The following is a 16,980-nucleotide window of genomic DNA, read 5'->3' on the forward strand; positions in this document are numbered from 1 at the left end:
AATGTTTTACTTTGTTCTGTGATTTTGCTATTATCTGTAATTTCACAAAACAAAAATAAGAAATCTGTGAAATACGTAAAAATAATAATAAATTAAAATTTTTCAGTTGCTATTATACATACATTTGTGTTCAACTAGGGGAAAATGTCTGTAAAATAACAATATCTTTGCTGATTAAAATACTGTTTAAAAAATCTGTAAAATAGTAGTTAATTGTTTTGTAAAAATCACATTTCTTCTTCACTTCCTGTCGCAGCTTCTTCTTCTTCATCATCATCATCGTCATCAGCTGCTTCATTCATGTCCTCGCGCGCTCTCCGCCACAGCTGGGCTCGTGCACGGTGGGTCGGCGCGCACATAAAGGCTCGCGCTGCTGCTCTTTGACGTTTTCATTTCATCCAGAAGAAGAAGAAGAAGACGCAGGAGGACGTCAGCAGCATGCAGAGTCTCCCGAGGCTCCTATTGGTTCTTGTGACGCAGCTGATACCTGCACAGGTAAATAACCGACACTGTTTCACTCTGAAAGCCGCCTTCTGCTTTACTTTAGCCCTTTTCTTCTCCTCCAGGTAAGACATGTCATTCATTTATTGCTACTTTTAAAGTGAGAAGCCATTAAAGTGTAACGTATGTTGTCATATAAGAGACTTAAAGTGTGTAGTTTGTGTAGTTTGTGTGACTCCTGTTAGCTCCTGGCTTACAGCTGTTCAACATCTGCATGCAGAGCTTCAGTCTCCATGTTCATGTTGACTCTAACAGCAGCTGCTGGTCCTCCTCAAGACTGAGATTCACAGCAACAAACTGAACCTGACAGCAGCAGTGGAAATCTAAACAAGAGCTATGATATGTGATAAAATAATTATTCGTTATTATTTAACAAAAAAAAAGTATATGAATCACAGGAAAACAGTATAAATTTACATGTTGGATGTAAAAAAAACAACAACAACGTAAATGTGACAGGCCAAAATTGTAAATAACGTCTACATCAGAAATATAAATTTGCCATAATACAATGTGTGACTGTAAAATGACACTGATTTACTGTATTTAAATTCACTAAAAGTGTCAATATTTTACAAATATTTGCCATTATTTGATTATTTGGAAGAAAAAAAAGATTATTAAGAATTGCACAATATAAAATAATTTATAGATGTTCCCTGCTTTATTAAACTACAGATAATATCTTCTAAAATCACAGAAAAAATGATTAATTTACATGTTGACTGTAACAATGCCAATAACAACAAAAAAAAAAATCCAGACAAAACAAGCCAAATTTGTAGTACATGTGCGAGTATTTTTGTAAATATAATTTTACATTATGCGGTTATAAAATATACTCTCATACTATTTTTGTAAAGAAATATAAATATTTTACAGATGCTTGACATTATTCATATAGTTTGTACAGTTTTCAAATGTTCTAGTATTCCACCATTTTTATTTCATTTCATTTTTCTGTCTGTCACGTTTTTTTAAATTGAATATTTCTTAAAGCGCAGAAAGCTGCAGTCAGTTTAAAACAGGCTAAAATCTATAAAGGTGGCTCTGAGATTACCAATAATGACAACTTTTTGTTTGAAATATTGTGAAATAGGTCAATAATAGATCATGAATGGAAATCCTTGCTGCATGTGCTGGTTTAAAATAACTAAAGCACATTTACTTAGTTCATTTTGTGGTACCTTAACTGAGTATTATGACTTTCTGCTATGTTCAGGGAAATATTGCACTTTTTGCTCCACTCCAGTAACCTGAGAACTTTATTTAAGATGCAGATCTGACACAGTGGATGGTACAAAGAATACTAATCAGTCTTTAATGGTTTAAGGGTCACAGTAAATTCTGTTCTGCTCTGTTATCTCTAGAAGTTCCCAAACTTTTCAGCCCTCAAACCCCAAAATAACCAGAGATTTGCAACAGCTCCCACATTCCCCAGAGGAGCTGGAAACATTTAGATGTTGCTTGCAGCCACACACATACATTAATGGACCTAAACAATCACAGCAACACAAAGAACAACACAGCATGATATTATTTTATAGTAATTTAATACAGACTAGCAGCAGAATATGCTAATCTGTAGTACTGAGAAAACGGAATGTATGTAGGAGCAGCAGAGTTAAATGGTTTTTTAAAATTTTTCTAACAACTATTGTTAAAATGTGCTTTTTGTAATAATATTCTACATTTTATTTTTATTTTAGTTAATTTCCAGAAATCATCTTAGGTGGTTTTAGTTCCTACTGTGGTAACTACAGGTCAAATGAATGCCACCAAAAAAAATTAACAATCTGAGATAATTACTCACTGAGTCAATGTATAATTGAGGAACTTTTGAAGTCCATGGGAAAAATCTTCCATATATTTTTATTAAAAGTCAAAAAAAATAACGTTTTTTATGTTCATTCTGATCATGTCTTTTTAATATTTTTACTTCTTACTAAAACAATAGTTTATAGATTCTAGTCAAGTCAATGGTTTTTATGTTGGCAGAATAAAAACAGCAGTGGTTTAAAGTAGAGAAATAGGATTAAATTTGCAAATTTACCTGATAAATTTTGATATTAAGGTTCAGATTTAACAGTATTATATGTTACAGTTATAGATTGTTCTGTATTGTTCATGCATCTTTGCACATTTTTTGCTGAATATCGATTATTTGCGGTTGCTTTCTTTGTTAGATGATGCTATAAGCAAACAGCAAATATAAAAAGTCAAGGATAGTATAAACTACTGTTGTTGTTCAGGCTTTGAAGCAGAAAAAGTTCCCATCAGAGGAGTGAGCAGAGAGGTGAGGAGTCAGAAACAGAGAGCTGATATTCAACACAAGAACAGAGCCAAGATCAACTCAGCTCCGCTCGATTTGTTGGGAACATTGTGCATTTGGATGCTGAGTTGAGGCTGAGAACTTGACAGACTTCACACTGTTTCATGAGACTTTTGAGAGCCGCCTTTGTTTTAACTGTGTTTATTGTGTGCTAAAGTCCCAGGAGTGAACGCCGCTGCTATTCTCTGCTGTTATTCTTTGGATGCTTTGAAGGTTTTTGCTTCTTGTGATAACAAACCTTCTCGTGTTGCAACCGATTGAGGAATCAAAAGTGCTTTTGTTGTGAGCTGAAACCTAAAAGCTGCATCACTGTTTGTGCTGGATTGAAGTGAGTGCATTGGGTGTTATCTGCCACTAGAGGGCGCTCTGCAGCTGCTCATTCAAAATACTGCAACTAAAACCTTTCCCATCATTTCAAACATTGTTCTTCCATTAAAAAATTGTTCTTATTAAAGATGCACGATTTTGTGCCAATATTAAACATGCAAATACAAATATTTTTAAACTTATTTTCTCCAATGTGTGCACATATTTTTTTCCACTGAATTAGGGACAACGATGAAAACTTACATCGTAAAACGTGCTGTAATCTTTTTTTCTCACCTGTGAAGGTATAAATGATGGAAGAAGTACTCAGATACTTTATTTAAGTAAAAATGCCAACAAAACTAAGAAAAAATACTCAAGTACAAGTAAAAGTTGTGCATGAAAAATCAAATATTGCAGTAAAAGTCCTGGTTTGGTCTCTCTGAGTGATATATTGTTAGATTTTTAATAGTGAAGCATCAGTGTGCTACTGTTGGTGGTCAGAACTACTTTATATCCAGTTTTATATTCAGGGACAGAAGATAAATCTGAGGCTCCAAGCACAGTTAATGAGAGAGAAAAGAAGAAAATCAACATTTTGACACACGAGTCTATCATTTTTGCTGAGCTGTTGGGTCATTTAAACTTTTATAGACATGAAACGAGTGTTTTGATGGAAAAAATGCTATTTGGTGGAGCAAAGTGAAGGAAAAGCAAAGAAATCCAATCCCTGATCTGTGATTGTCGCTGAGATGTTGGATCATTTGAACATTTACTGAAATATAACTATTTGTTGGAGCTTTTAACAACTCACAGACACCAAACATGTGACCATGACTGCACATTGCTTTCCAGAAGAAGCCAAAAATGTTCAAAATCTCTGCTTTATTCTGGTGTATTTTAATTCTTGTTGTATTATCCACTAAGTTAAACCTTCCTTTTAAAACGGCAGCTTTGTTAGTCAAGATAATTGCTCAATAATAAGAGGAAATCACTAATTAAATGCTCAAGTACTCAATGTCTTAGGCCCTTTGTGTGTCGTTCCAGCAGTAAATCTACTTCTCACCTAGAATTTGTTTGTTTAAAAACACTGTGAGGAAGCTCTGCAAAGTTCTAGTGATGTTTTCAGCAGGAAATTAGTTTTTAGTTTCCAGAATGTTCTACTTGAAGGCAAAATAAAGTTCTGTAAAGGAGTTGTTCTTTAAAGAATTGGCTAACCATTCAACAATAGTAATTCTTCTTCCCTTCTTTTAGGTAATCAGCACTATTCTAAAAGTGCAAAAAACCTTGAATCATGCTTGTCTACTGTTTTATTTACTTACTTTGAATTATTTTCTGTTATATTTCATACTTTATCACTTGAATGCTTTTGTTTTTCTCATTGTTTTTCTTTAGTTACAGTATGAATATATGTGCTCTGTATTCTAAAGTTAATTTCACTCTTATTTATTTACTTATTCATTCATTTATTTGTATATCATTTGCATGTAAAGCATTTTGAATAGCCTCCATGTATGATATACAAATAAATTTGTTTAAAAATTTGAATTTTCTGTGCTGAGCCTCTAACAGCACATCTGTCCTAAGAGTAACTACAGCTGTCAGATAAATGTAATGGAGTACAAAGTATAGTATAAAATGTAAAGGAGTTGAAGAAACAGAAAATGAAGTAACAGAAAATGGAAATTTGAAGTAACAGAAAATGGAAATACTTAAATTAAGCAAAGGCACCTCAAAGTTGTACTTAAATTTTGTATTTGAGTAAATGTACATGTATTTAGTTGCTTTTCAGGGTTTTCTGGATTGTGTGCAACACTGAAGGTTTGATCTCTGTTGTTTTTACAGATGCTTCACCTTCCACCGGAGGGTAACTCCACAGGTAACACAGGTAAGGACGATGCTCCTCTTCACGCCCCTCTGAGTTTTCCACCTGGTGCAATAAAGACAAACGTTGTCCTGCAGTGATGAAGTTCGAGGAGGTTCTGGAGAAGAGCCAGTGTCGGCCGATGGAGCAGCTGGTGGACGTGGAGCAAAACTTTCCTGAGGAGGTGGAGTTCCTGTACAAACCCGCCTGTGTGCCGCTGTGGAGATGCTCCGGTTGCTGCATCAACGAGGAGCTGGAATGTCATCCGACGCTTGAACGCAACATCACTCTGCAGGTGGGTCAGGAGATAACGGATCAGAAAGGAAGGAACTATTGGTCATATTTTGCTCTATGCTTTTTTGAAAATAATTTTTACCTTCTTTTATTTTAAACAATTTACTATTATTTTACAGCTTTTCCCTGTTTTGTTATGTAGAAATAATAGACAGTAAAATCACAGAGAAAAATAAATTATATTAAATTACAAAAAAACAAGACAAAACTGTAAATAATATTAAATAAATAAATTTAAATTTGACAGTAAGATTACATTTTTTTAAATTTTATTTATTATTTTTTTGCATTTTAATCAGCAAAAATACTGTTATTGTAGAGATATTTTTGTTATTTGAATAATAATTTTAAATACTGTTGGATAATTTCAATTTGTTAAATCTAATATATAATAACTAGTAAAATCACATTTACAACTATGACAAACAATTATTAATTTAATAGTAAAAGTATCTTTTTTTACAGTATTTAAATCAGCAAAATAAAATCAGTATTTTACTGATGTTTGCTGGTATTTGAAAAAAATTATTTGTATATCAAGGATTTTTAAAAAATGGTGATTATTTTTTAAAACTGTTATTAAACATATTTCTCCCATTTTTTGAAATTACAGAAAATCCCAACTAAAATCAAAGTCAAAAAATATTAATTTACACCCTGACTGTAAAAAAAAGCCAAAAATGTAAATAATCTACACATCATAAAAATGCATTTTTTCAAACACTAACTTGTTCTTTAACAACATATTACTTTGAAATTACATAATTTTACTGTATTTAAATCAGCTAAAAATATTATTAATTTACATTTCCCATTATTGTTACTGTTTTTAACATTACACTCTTTCATCTTTTTAAATTTTTTTTCTCACACCTTTGCTTACAGATTTTCACTATTATTTTTTTTAAAAACGGGTTTGTTTTTACACTATATATACTTTAAAAAGTAATTCAGATTATTTAAAAGGGTGGTTACAAGGTAAGAAAAAAAATCAAATTTACGGATGTGGATAAATCTTTGAAGTTCAACCATTTTTTTGATGTTTTGACACATTATGTGTAATTTCAATGGAAACTGGTGCATTAACTGATTTAAAACAGCATTCAAGTTGCAGTAAATTAATAGAATTGACTTGACAACTCAATTTTTCTCCAACTTGACTTTAGGATTTCAAGTTTTTCAAATCTCTTTGTTGATAGTTTCATTAGAAGTAGTCACAACTCAAAAAGACAGATGCAAACTGTTGAGCAGATGGTTGGATGTTTGTCTCTCAGGTGATGAGGATTCTCCCCCCGGCGTCTGCACAACCTGTCCAACTCACATTTGTAGAACATCAGAGATGTGAATGCAGGTAAATTACTGAACATCTTCCTAACAAACACCAGAAGCAAACAGATTTTTATAATAGCTAAGACATTTTCCTGTTTTCAGAGAACGGCAGCCACTTCAAAGTCATAAAAGGTTAGGAAATGAGCATTTTATCTGTCAGATTTGAACATACCAGTGTGTTTACTGCACTTTGCTCTTCCTCCACAGCATCACAGAGTCTATCAAGAACAGACCTCGGAGGCGGAAACACAAGAAGACAGCGAGTGACTGTGAAAAGTAAGACACTGATTACTCCCCTGTGGCGCTCAGACGCACTGCTGGAAGATGTTTGGACGTTTACAGCTGCATTTATCAGTGTTTCCTCCACTGTGTCAGACTACCAAGGACAGAGGAGATTAAACAACATCATAGCTGTAGTTCAATCCAAAAACACTTCTGATCATCTCGTGCTTTTGTGAGGTCATGGTGAATTTGTGGCCCGATAATTCAAGGCTGCTGGTGGTTTCAAGAGAAGACTGCAGGTCTAAAGGTTTAGACTGAAAATAAAATGATTCACATATCATTATAACGGCTCTTGACAGTGGGTGGAATTCATCAGGCAGCGAGCGAACACTCAGTTATTGATGTTGGTGTGTTGGAAGCAGGAAAAATGGGCAGAATCTAAGAGATTTTCACAATTTAGATGACTGGGTGAGAGCATCTGCGAAACAGCAGGTGTTGTGAGGTGTTTCTGGTATATCAGTGGTTAATAAAAATGGTCTAAAGAATCAGAATCATGGAGGCCCAAGGACCAATAGTGTCCCTTGCATTTGCAGTTGTCTTGTATATTTACTGCTGGATCTACCTGGCCAGATAGAAATAAGCTAGTAGCTAGTCTCTTCTCCTATAGATTAGTGTTTTTCTGCACAGTCCTCGATGAATAAATACAAGGTATAGCATGCACATGAGGGACGAAGGTTGACCTGTGCAGTCTGATTTCCCAGAGGAGCTACTGTTTCTGAGCATCTGAGCTTGCTGTGCATGGAGCTCTAGGTGGGTCAGGATCCCTGGTTAGAGATAATCGATCAGGAAAAAAAGGAACTACTCATGCACTTTGTCATATTTTGCTCTGTGCTTTTTTGAAAATAGTTTTTAAGCTTCTTTTTTTCACAATTTACTGTTCTTTTACAGCTTTTCCCTGTTTTGTTTTATTAAAAATAATAGCTAGTAAAATCACAGAGAAAAATAAATGATACTAAATTTGCCAAAAAACAAGATAAAACTGTAAATAATATTAAATAAATAAATTTAAATTTGACAGTAAGATTACATTTTTTGATTTTATTTATTATTTTTTGTATTTTTATCAGCAAAAAGTATTGTTATTGTAGAGATATTTTGTTATTTGAAAGAAAAATTATGCTTAATAATAATTTTTAAACTTATAAATCATTTCAATTTTTTAAATCTAATATATAAAAACTAGTAAAATCACATTTACAGCTACGACAAACAATTATTAATTTACATGTTAACTGTAAAAATATCTTTTTTGCTGTATCTAAATCGGCAAAATAAAATCAATATTTTACAGTTATTTGCTATTATTTGAAAAAAATATGTATATTAAGGATTTTTTTAAATGGTCACTATTTTTAAAATTGTCATTATACATATTTTCCCCATTTTTTTCCCCATTTTTTCATGGAAATTCCCTACTAAAATCAAAGACAAAAAATATTAATTTACATGTTGACGGTAAAAAAAGGCCGAAAATTTAAATAATGTCCACATCATAAATGTTTATTTTTGCAATTAATAAGTTGTTCTTTCTGAGCTTGATGTGAGATCGCTGTATATGGAGCTGCAGACTGGTCAGAAAGTCCATGCTGACTCTTGTTCACCACTAAAGGCTCTGACAATTGACATGTGAGCAATAACAGCAATGGAAGCATGAATCGGTCTTTGTTTTGCTTCGTGTAGACAGCATTTTGTACTTCTGAACCTGAGCTACGAGGGTACTTCATAAAGTTCTCAGGCTCACATGGAAACAAGGGGCAGCATTCCCATTTTGGGGCATCACTGTTTACTATAACGCCTTATATCAGTGTCCACAAAAACTGAAATGTTTAAAGCAATCAAAGAAACAAGAAGAGGAAAGTTTGGAGCTGCTGCTGTTGCTCCACACAGCATCAGGTGGCTGAAGCAGCTAAATGTGGCTTTGAACCGTTTGAACCTCGTGAACTTTACTAACCCGACCTGCACCATCTGACTTCTGTTTCCCAAACCGAATCCCACCTGTGGCGTTTTCAGAGAGATGATGAGGTCATGCCTTCTGCTGAGGAGAATCTGAAGGCTAAAGATGTGACCTTGAGCATTAATGGACCATTGAAGTTAAAAGAAACTACGTTAAAAAATAGTGTCTCAGCTTTGACCAACAACTAAAAATTCAGAGTTTTCTAGTGAACTGCAGGCAGTGTTCTCAAAGAGAGGCAACAAAAGAGACCCAGAGAAAAATAAAACATACAGGGGTGGAAAAAAGTTAAAATTTTACACAATCTCAAATATTATCATGAAATATTTGTGGAAAAACCTTTTTTGTGTGTTTCAAAAGGTGTGACTGCATTAGACATTTTTTTAGTTTATTGTTTACAAGAAAAACTAACAAAACCAAATTCTACCAAAATGACCAAATACTCAAAATTTCTTATTTTATAGAACCAATCAATTTTAAGTTTTTAATGCCATTTTTAGGATTTGTTTAGTATTATGGCTGTGATTGTACTAAAAGAAACTGCACTTGAAGAGTGCACCTAGGAGTGATTTTGAATGCAATATACATGCAAATGTATGGGGTGTCCGAAAACCTTTTTCCATCACTGTACTTGATCAGTTTCAGAAATGGCATACAGAAGAGTGCAAGTTGTTGGAAGATATATTGAGCATGGTGAAACATCTTTCTACATCTGATGAGCAGTGTAGTTTTGTTATATTTCAAAAAAACAAAAAAATCAACACTAATTTGACTATTTTTTAATGATGTGTGGCTTTATGACAGTGTCATCCTGCACAAAATACATTTCTGAGTTCTCTTTCTGTTTCCATAGAGGTGCAGAACTTTATACTGCTGTGGAAAATGAACCACGGCGGGGAAAAATGTGACAGGAATGAAAAGCATCCAGGCACTGCTTGTAGGTCAGAGGGTTGAGAAGTGGTTCTCCTAAAGGGTCATTTTACAAACGGAGATGAGGTCATTCCCAGCATGAGTGTTACACTGTAAAAAATTTGTATGAAGTATTTGTTACTGGTGGAAAAGGTGTGATTTTATTTTTTTTTAAAGTGGTTGTTTATCATCCAGGTAAACACCACGACCGATGCCTCTGCTACAGTTAATACTAAACCACTTGACAGATTCAGCCTTTTAAATCTAATCTTCATGTCTTATCATCTCCTACTTCTATGTGAAGAGTTTTTTAATCAGTGCTCATAAAGGACATCTTTTACAGTTCTGTTCTTAGTGCACTGTGACATTTAGCCAGCGCTAATAACTACTGAGATGTGGAAATGTAGTGTGAGCTCTCACTTAGTCACATCACCTGGATGTCTTCCAGAGTCAAAGCCTCATTAGTCCAAAAAAAGAAATTAATTTTAACACCATGTCTCCACCTCCAAGTCAGCGAAGGAACACTGTGGAAACACAAGGAGAGAATTTAGCACTAAAAAAAGAGAAACATCAGAGGAAATGTGTTTTGATTTGTCTAATTGAGAGTGTTGAAAGATGAAGTTAGCTTCAGCTGAGCAGGAAATCACTTTGTGGATGGATTCCTTCACAGACAGGAACAATTTCTGCGATAAATGAGTTTTAAAATGTACTTTGGGTTGAATAAATGTGCGCCTGTCCTTCAAGCATTCAGTGATCACTCAGTGGTTATCATTATTTGAAGTGTCAGTGTTGCCTCAGTCACAAAACACTTTCCTTCACAGAACAAGGAACAATGAAGTGGAACTGTGAGTTATCTGGTGGAAAGTAGGTCGACTGTTTAAAACATCTGCTGCAGGGCTTCACCGCCTCCTCTGCTACACTCTAAAAAAACAACAAAAAAACATGTCTGAGCTTCACAGCAAAAAATAACAGTGTTTTGGAGTTATGAAAACTTCTAATGAAATTATGTTCAACCAACAACCTGTGTAGAGTTAAGGGGACTAGCTTTCCCTATGCAGTCAAAGACATTTTAATTGTCTGTCCTAACCGTCTAAAATTGTCCAGATTTGTTAAATTGAACTGAAAGTGAACCTAAAATGAAGAAAAATGAAGCTCGAAAGCCAATTTCATTAAGTTAACTTAACTTGAATTTAATCTTCAAACAACTAAAGTGGACGTTTAAGTTTAAATCACACACAATAGAAAGCTGATGCAAGATTAATATGTCAACCCAACCTATCAACATGAAGTTTGGGTCTTTTAATGTTTATCTTAATCAATAAATTTGATTCAAAACATGTTTTAATTTTGCAGGAATGCAAGTCCCAAACTGATGTCAAAGATCAGAACAGCATTTTTTAAAATCATTATATCTTCAGCAACTAATCAACTAGAACTCCATAAATAATGCATGCTAGCCAGAGGACATTAAATGTCACAAGAGCCTTTGTCATGGTGCCCGTTTGCTAGCTAATCTCCCATAATGCTCTCTGCTTGCCAACATGAAGAACCCTTAGCCCAAATCATGCCTCCTCTGGTTGCTAAAGGATTAAACAATACGAGACTTCACCTGGTGGAACAACCAGGTAATACATCTGACCCACAGTACATTTCCTGACACGAATATAGAGAATGCAGGGTTTGTTTTTTTTTTTTTTTACTGTCTTTTGGAGTTTGTGTAGCCACAGTACACTCTATCTAGCTTTACAACAAGATTTCTGAACATCTTGGAGGCAGAAATGTTTTGCATTGCATTGCAAAGTTATTCAGTTGCCAACCCCTTACGTTCGATTGATTTGAATTCATTTAATACATCTGAAGTGTGAGCATTATGTAGGAAAATGGCATCGGCAGACTTAAGTTGAATTGGAGACAAACGAACTTGATCGGGACATCCCTACTTACAATTGTGTATTTAACCCCTTGACGCCTATTGTCGCAAATTCGCAACATACCGCTTTCATTCAGACTGCAGCCGAGCTAGCGTATCCAGTCCCCCAGTGCCAGCTTGTGCATATTCAATACGTACCTCGGAACCTTTTGCAAGCACTGATTTCTCATAGGACCAGTCGGAGTGGGACCTAATTATTATATATCTGTTATTATTATCATATATCTGTTCTATGTGTAATAGACAAATTAACAATCTCCATTTATTTTAGCATCAGCTGGAAAGCAAAAACACGCAAAAGTTTTTCTTAAAATTTAATTGTAAATAAATTCAGGCATCAAGGGGTTAATTAAATGATGGTAATAGATCTCTTTAATGATTTTATAGAGTGTAGTTGGAACAACAGCTTGAACAGTCTCAGAAAGAAATCCATGTTCTCAATCAGTTCTACTAAAAGCTGCACTCTGGACTGGAGGTTACTGTGCGGGAAGGTCGAGTTAGGTGGTGGTCTGCAGGTTTCCCAACAAAACTATTTCAGGAACATGTGTGGTCTTGTTGTTGTGGCTGTTTGCTGGTCAGACAATGTTAATGCTGCACTTTGACTCCTACTTATTCATAAACAAAAGCTTCGGGCCGCAGGACCACCCTATATTTAGTGGTGTAGGGACCTCACAGTCTTAATTTCTTCCATCAGATTCAGAATTGCATTTAGAAGCTGAGGGGGATAAACACTCCTTTTGATGCCGTCATGGTGGCTTCATTCAAACTGAACGTTTAGACTCTTAGTTTGGTCGTTCAGGAGGACAGTTTTCCCTCTGTTGTGGGAATGTGAAAAGTCACTTCAAGTAGAGGCTCCATCTTAGGAAACCTGTGACCTTTGTGGCCCCGGGACCTTTGCACTGTTGACCTGTTTTGTAACTCATCCGTGTACATGTCAGGCTGGTCATGTGGGTGGAGATCTGCAGTGCTGAGACTGCATTTATCACATCAGTTGCTCTCATAACTGTTGTGCAGCTTTCAACTGGGTTACAGATTTAGGAAGCACCGTGTTAGTGAGCTCCCTCGTAATGTGAATGATATTCTCAAACGCCACAAAAATTAAAATAGAGATAAAGAAGGGATCATGGCTCTACAGATGCAGAAAAAGAAAGTTAAAGATGCAAATCAAGATTTTCTAGTTCTGCTGAGAGATGTTATACAAGCACTTTAAAATGTAAAACATACCTTTTTGATCTGATCTAAGTGACCTCTCATGCAATTAAAAGATTCTTCTTTCATCTTAGAAATATTGCAAAAGTGAAATCTTTAGATTTATTTATCTAATAAAAGATAAAGAATTGCCAGCATTTAAAAAAAATAACATTTGATTGTAAAATCACACTGTTTTTACTATTTGTTTTAACAATATATGCTGCTTTTTTTTCCCCCATTATTTATTTTTTAGACAATTTTACAGTCTTCCATTATTTTTAAGGTGTTTTTCATGCATTGCAGCCAGATCTTTACCTAATTTTTTGAGATGTTTTTTTTTTTTTTTACAATGTGCAATGTTTGCATGAAAGGTTCTATATGAATCAAATTAAACAGGTTGTCAGAATTGCCATGACAGTCTCTCATTTTTGCAATTTCAGGTTTCGATTCAGGTCTGTTTATATGTTTCAGGTTGAATGGTTTTTCATAAAAAACTGTTGTTAATTAACACCGAATGCTCTGCAGCTGAACTGGGTTGAGAAAAGTGCTGGAGACAGCTGTGATTCATAGACATTCCTCTAACAGTTTATTTTTGTCTTTTCAGGTGCCAGTCCCCTCAAAACAAGATAAATCGTCACTGAATGTAAAGGAGGGACTTTGGAGATTCAACACATATGCACTGATCATATCTGACTGTTCATCCTGTCTGCACATCAATCCACATCCATCAACACGTCCTATCTTCTCCTTGACATTCTTTTCTTTTTTGATTGATTATCAAAGCAATATACAGATGAATGACAAATTAAAGGAAAAACTAATATAAAGTGCTGCCAGAATAGCATCAAGTGCTTCTTGCCATTAATTGTCCATGTCTGTGGAACTCTACTGGAGGAATGAACACCATTCTCTAAAAAAAAATAAGGACTCATCTGGTGTTTTGGTGGTGGTAGTGGAGAGCTGTCTAACATATGACTGTGAAGGCCACAGCATATGAATCCAAGGAGCCTCAGTACAAAAGCAGCTGGATTTGCTTTTTACTGAAGTTTCCAAGATTGACCAGAAGCTCCACAAACATAGCAACACAGCACATGACGGCCATCATTTAAATCGAACCATTCAGTGACCCCTTATGTCCTGTGCGTTGATGAGACTGAAATATTCCATCACAGGATAAACGTGATCACTCAAAACGACTTTGTATTGATTTGCAGGGAACAAGTTGACCCAAACTATGCCCCCCACAGAGCCACCAGATCCCCTCACTGTGGGGGTCAAGGGTTCAGGTATTTACTTTAATTTGTCACTTGTCTGTATATCCGCAGACACCTTCTGGCCTTGAACGCAATTTTTCACTAACCAAAACCAATGCCAGTTTTATTTTTAAACCTAGCTGTTCTAGCGTGAGGTGTTAAAAACACACATACATAACAGATACGGAGTGGCCATAGAGATAATGGAATGCTTCAGCTTTTCAGTTGCCAGGGGAAAGGATTAACGCCTCCATCTATTCTTAAGTGTTCACTGATTAACTGTCAGATTAATGGTAACATTCACATGGAGGCCAGAGTTTTCCCCACTCAATGTTTACATTGCTATGACACCAGTTCTATTCCGATGAAGGAAATATGTCATCTGTGTGACTGTTTGTATATAAGTTGTTATTTTTATAGCAGGGCCTTTTGATGAATGCTCTGCCTAATCATGAGGAGTGATAAGCTCATGAAATAAAATTCACTCCAAATACAAGGGACCGCTGTCTTTCCTGCATTTGCATTTGTAGATCATTGTGGTCAGCACCGTGTGAGGACAGCGTGAACTCTTCATCTGACCAGGCTCTGCAGCTAAAAGCAGCGACAAGCGGTTACTGTTAGTCACTGATTTGTAATGTATTCACAGACACATGTGGGATGATAGAGGCGTAGGCAGAGATTTTATAGGGGATGCAGCAGTACATCACAATGTTTAGAAAATGAGTATTTCTTCTTACGAACAATCAAAAACGAAAACTTTAGAAAGACTGCATTGAAAATTTAGGCCTCAAAGTTGAAACTCAATGCAACAAAACGGAATACGCTTTGGAACTTGATCATTGAAACAAAACTGAGAACACCTTTGATTTCCAATCAGCCTAACTGCATGAACAAGATTAGAACATGAGCTGTGAACACCAGAACTTTCTTCATTTTGTTTATCTGCATGTCTGCATCTTGGCTCCACATTGAGAAGAATTGCCAAAAAAATTAAAAAATCTGTGAGATTTCAAAAAGATGGAGAAAGATACAGAATGGTCAGTGAGCAAACTAAAACCACTGTAGCAGCAATAATAATGAGGCATAGACGAACCATACTACTTATCTGTGCTGCAGTGGCCGTCCTCCTAAAATGACACCACGGACAGTGAACTGCTTTCACAATCTAGCTCTAAAAACAGACGAGGAAGTGATTTGGATTTGGCACAGCGGTTATCATTGGAATTCAGAGTTTTTGTGAAGCTCAGATGGTTTGAAAGACAACATCAACCTCTCTGGACTGCGTGCAAAAACACTTGCTTGCTCTGGCACAAAACTGCAAGATAAAACTTTACTAAAATACATGAAAAGAAGCCTGATGAATGTTTGGAACAAATAATTTGGTCAGATGGGACAACGAAAAATTTGCGTGGCTCAGATTGGTGTGAACCCGACCAAGATTACCACAGTGAATAAATAGTCCTAACAGTGAAGCACAGAGGTAGAAGTGTGATGATATGGAGCTGTAGAAGTGCAAAAAGTTTCTGGGAGATGACATGTATAGATGGCACCATGAATTATGAGTTGCTTCCCCAAGCGAAGGAGTTCAATTATCTTGAGATTTTGTTCACGAGTGATGGTAAAATGGAGCATGAGATGGACAGGTGGACTGATGCGACGGCAGCAGTAATGCGGGCGTTGTACCGAACCGTCATGGTGAAGAGGGAGCTCTTGATTTACCAGTCCATCTACGTTCCAACCCTCACCTATGGTCATGAGCTCTGGGTAGTGACCGAAAGAACGCGATCGCGGATACAAGCAGCCGAAATAAGCTTCCTCACGCAGGGTGGCTGGGCTCAGCCTTAGAGATACGGTGAGAAGCTCGGACATCTGCAGGGAGCTCGGAGTAGAGCTGCTGCTCCTTCATGTCAAAAGGAGCCAGTTGAGGTGGTTTGGACATCTGATTCAGATGCCTCTGGGAGACTTCCTTTGGAGGTTTTCCGAACATGTCCGCCTGGGAGGAGACCCCGGGGCAGACCCAGAACTCGCTGGAGGGATTATATATCTCATCTGGCCTGGGACCACCTCGGGATCCCCCAGGAAGAGCTGGAAAGTGTTGCTGGGGGGAGGGACGTCTGGAATGATCTGCTTCTTATGCTGCCTCCGCGACCTGGCCCAGGCTAAGCGGAAGACGATGGATGGATGGATGAATGGATGGATGAATGGATGGATGGATATACCAACAATACTGGCTGACAAGATTGCTCAGTCTGCAGAAGTTTGAAGTAGAGGAACATTCAAGCATGATAACCATCCAAAACACTAAACCACACAAGACTTTCTATAGAAGAATGAGGTGAAAACAGTGACTTGGACAACTATGTTGAATGACTTGAATCAAGTTTGGGGTGTTTTAAAGAGAAATGAAGAGCAGCACAACCTCTCCATCAAACAGCAACTAAAAAAACTGTCTCAGAAGAAAGGCAGAACATCTCTCTGGAAATGTGGTATCCTCCATGCAAAGAAAGTTTGAGTCTGTCACTGAAAATAAAGCTAGATATGAAAATGATTCTATTACATTGAGTTGATACTGTCGGGCCTGTATTTTAATGTAGTAAATTTAAACTGATAGTTTCAAAGTACCTCACTGTTAAGCTTATAAGTAATCCACTTACTCTAAGGTGATACAATTACACATCCTGCCCCCGGTGATCAAACAAGATCCACACCCATGTGTAAGGTGTGGTTAGATTTAACCGCAAAGCTTCTTCATATAGTATTTCACCAAACAGGATGATCAAGCTCCCCAGACAAACTTGTGAATTGATACTAGTTTTGCAAATATTTTTGTGGTGTGAT

General features: G+C 36.1%; 1 protein-coding gene across 2 annotated transcripts; it reads left to right on the forward strand.

The window, feature by feature from the left end:
- Positions 1-253: 253 nt before the first annotated feature.
- LOC111583097 (vascular endothelial growth factor A-like) lies at positions 254-14,638 on the forward strand. 2 transcript variants are annotated; one of them, XM_023292028.3, is made up of 7 exons: positions 268-495; positions 4,985-5,027; positions 5,102-5,298; positions 6,572-6,648; positions 6,729-6,758; positions 6,834-6,902; positions 13,494-14,638. In XM_023292028.3, the coding sequence occupies exons 1-7, from the start codon at positions 439-441 to the stop codon at positions 13,528-13,530; spliced, it is 510 nt and encodes a 169-aa protein (XP_023147796.1). In that variant the 5' UTR covers positions 268-438; the 3' UTR covers positions 13,531-14,638. The 2 variants fall into 2 exon arrangements, with proteins under 2 accessions (XP_035813942.1, XP_023147796.1); XM_035958049.2 differs by lacking the exon at positions 6,729-6,758 and having other exon boundaries at positions 254-495.
- Positions 14,639-16,980: the final 2,342 nt, after the last annotated feature.

This window comes from Amphiprion ocellaris, chromosome 12 (assembly GCF_022539595.1).
Source record: "Amphiprion ocellaris isolate individual 3 ecotype Okinawa chromosome 12, ASM2253959v1, whole genome shotgun sequence".
Lineage (NCBI taxonomy): Eukaryota > Metazoa > Chordata > Actinopteri > Pomacentridae > Amphiprion > Amphiprion ocellaris.

What these genes read in the sequence shown, in the direction of transcription:
- LOC111583097 (XM_023292028.3), top strand. Translation starts at nt 439, where the DNA reads ATGCAGAGTCTCCCGAGGCTCCTATTGGTTCTTGTGACGCAGCTGATA. An exon ending in CATCAGAGATGTGAATGCAG is followed by an intron (nt 6,649 to 6,728) that starts GTAAATTACTGA and finishes TCCTGTTTTCAG; the next exon opens with AGAACGGCAGCCACTTCAAA. An exon ending in CCACTTCAAAGTCATAAAAG is followed by an intron (nt 6,759 to 6,833) that starts GTTAGGAAATGA and finishes CTTCCTCCACAG; the next exon opens with CATCACAGAGTCTATCAAGA.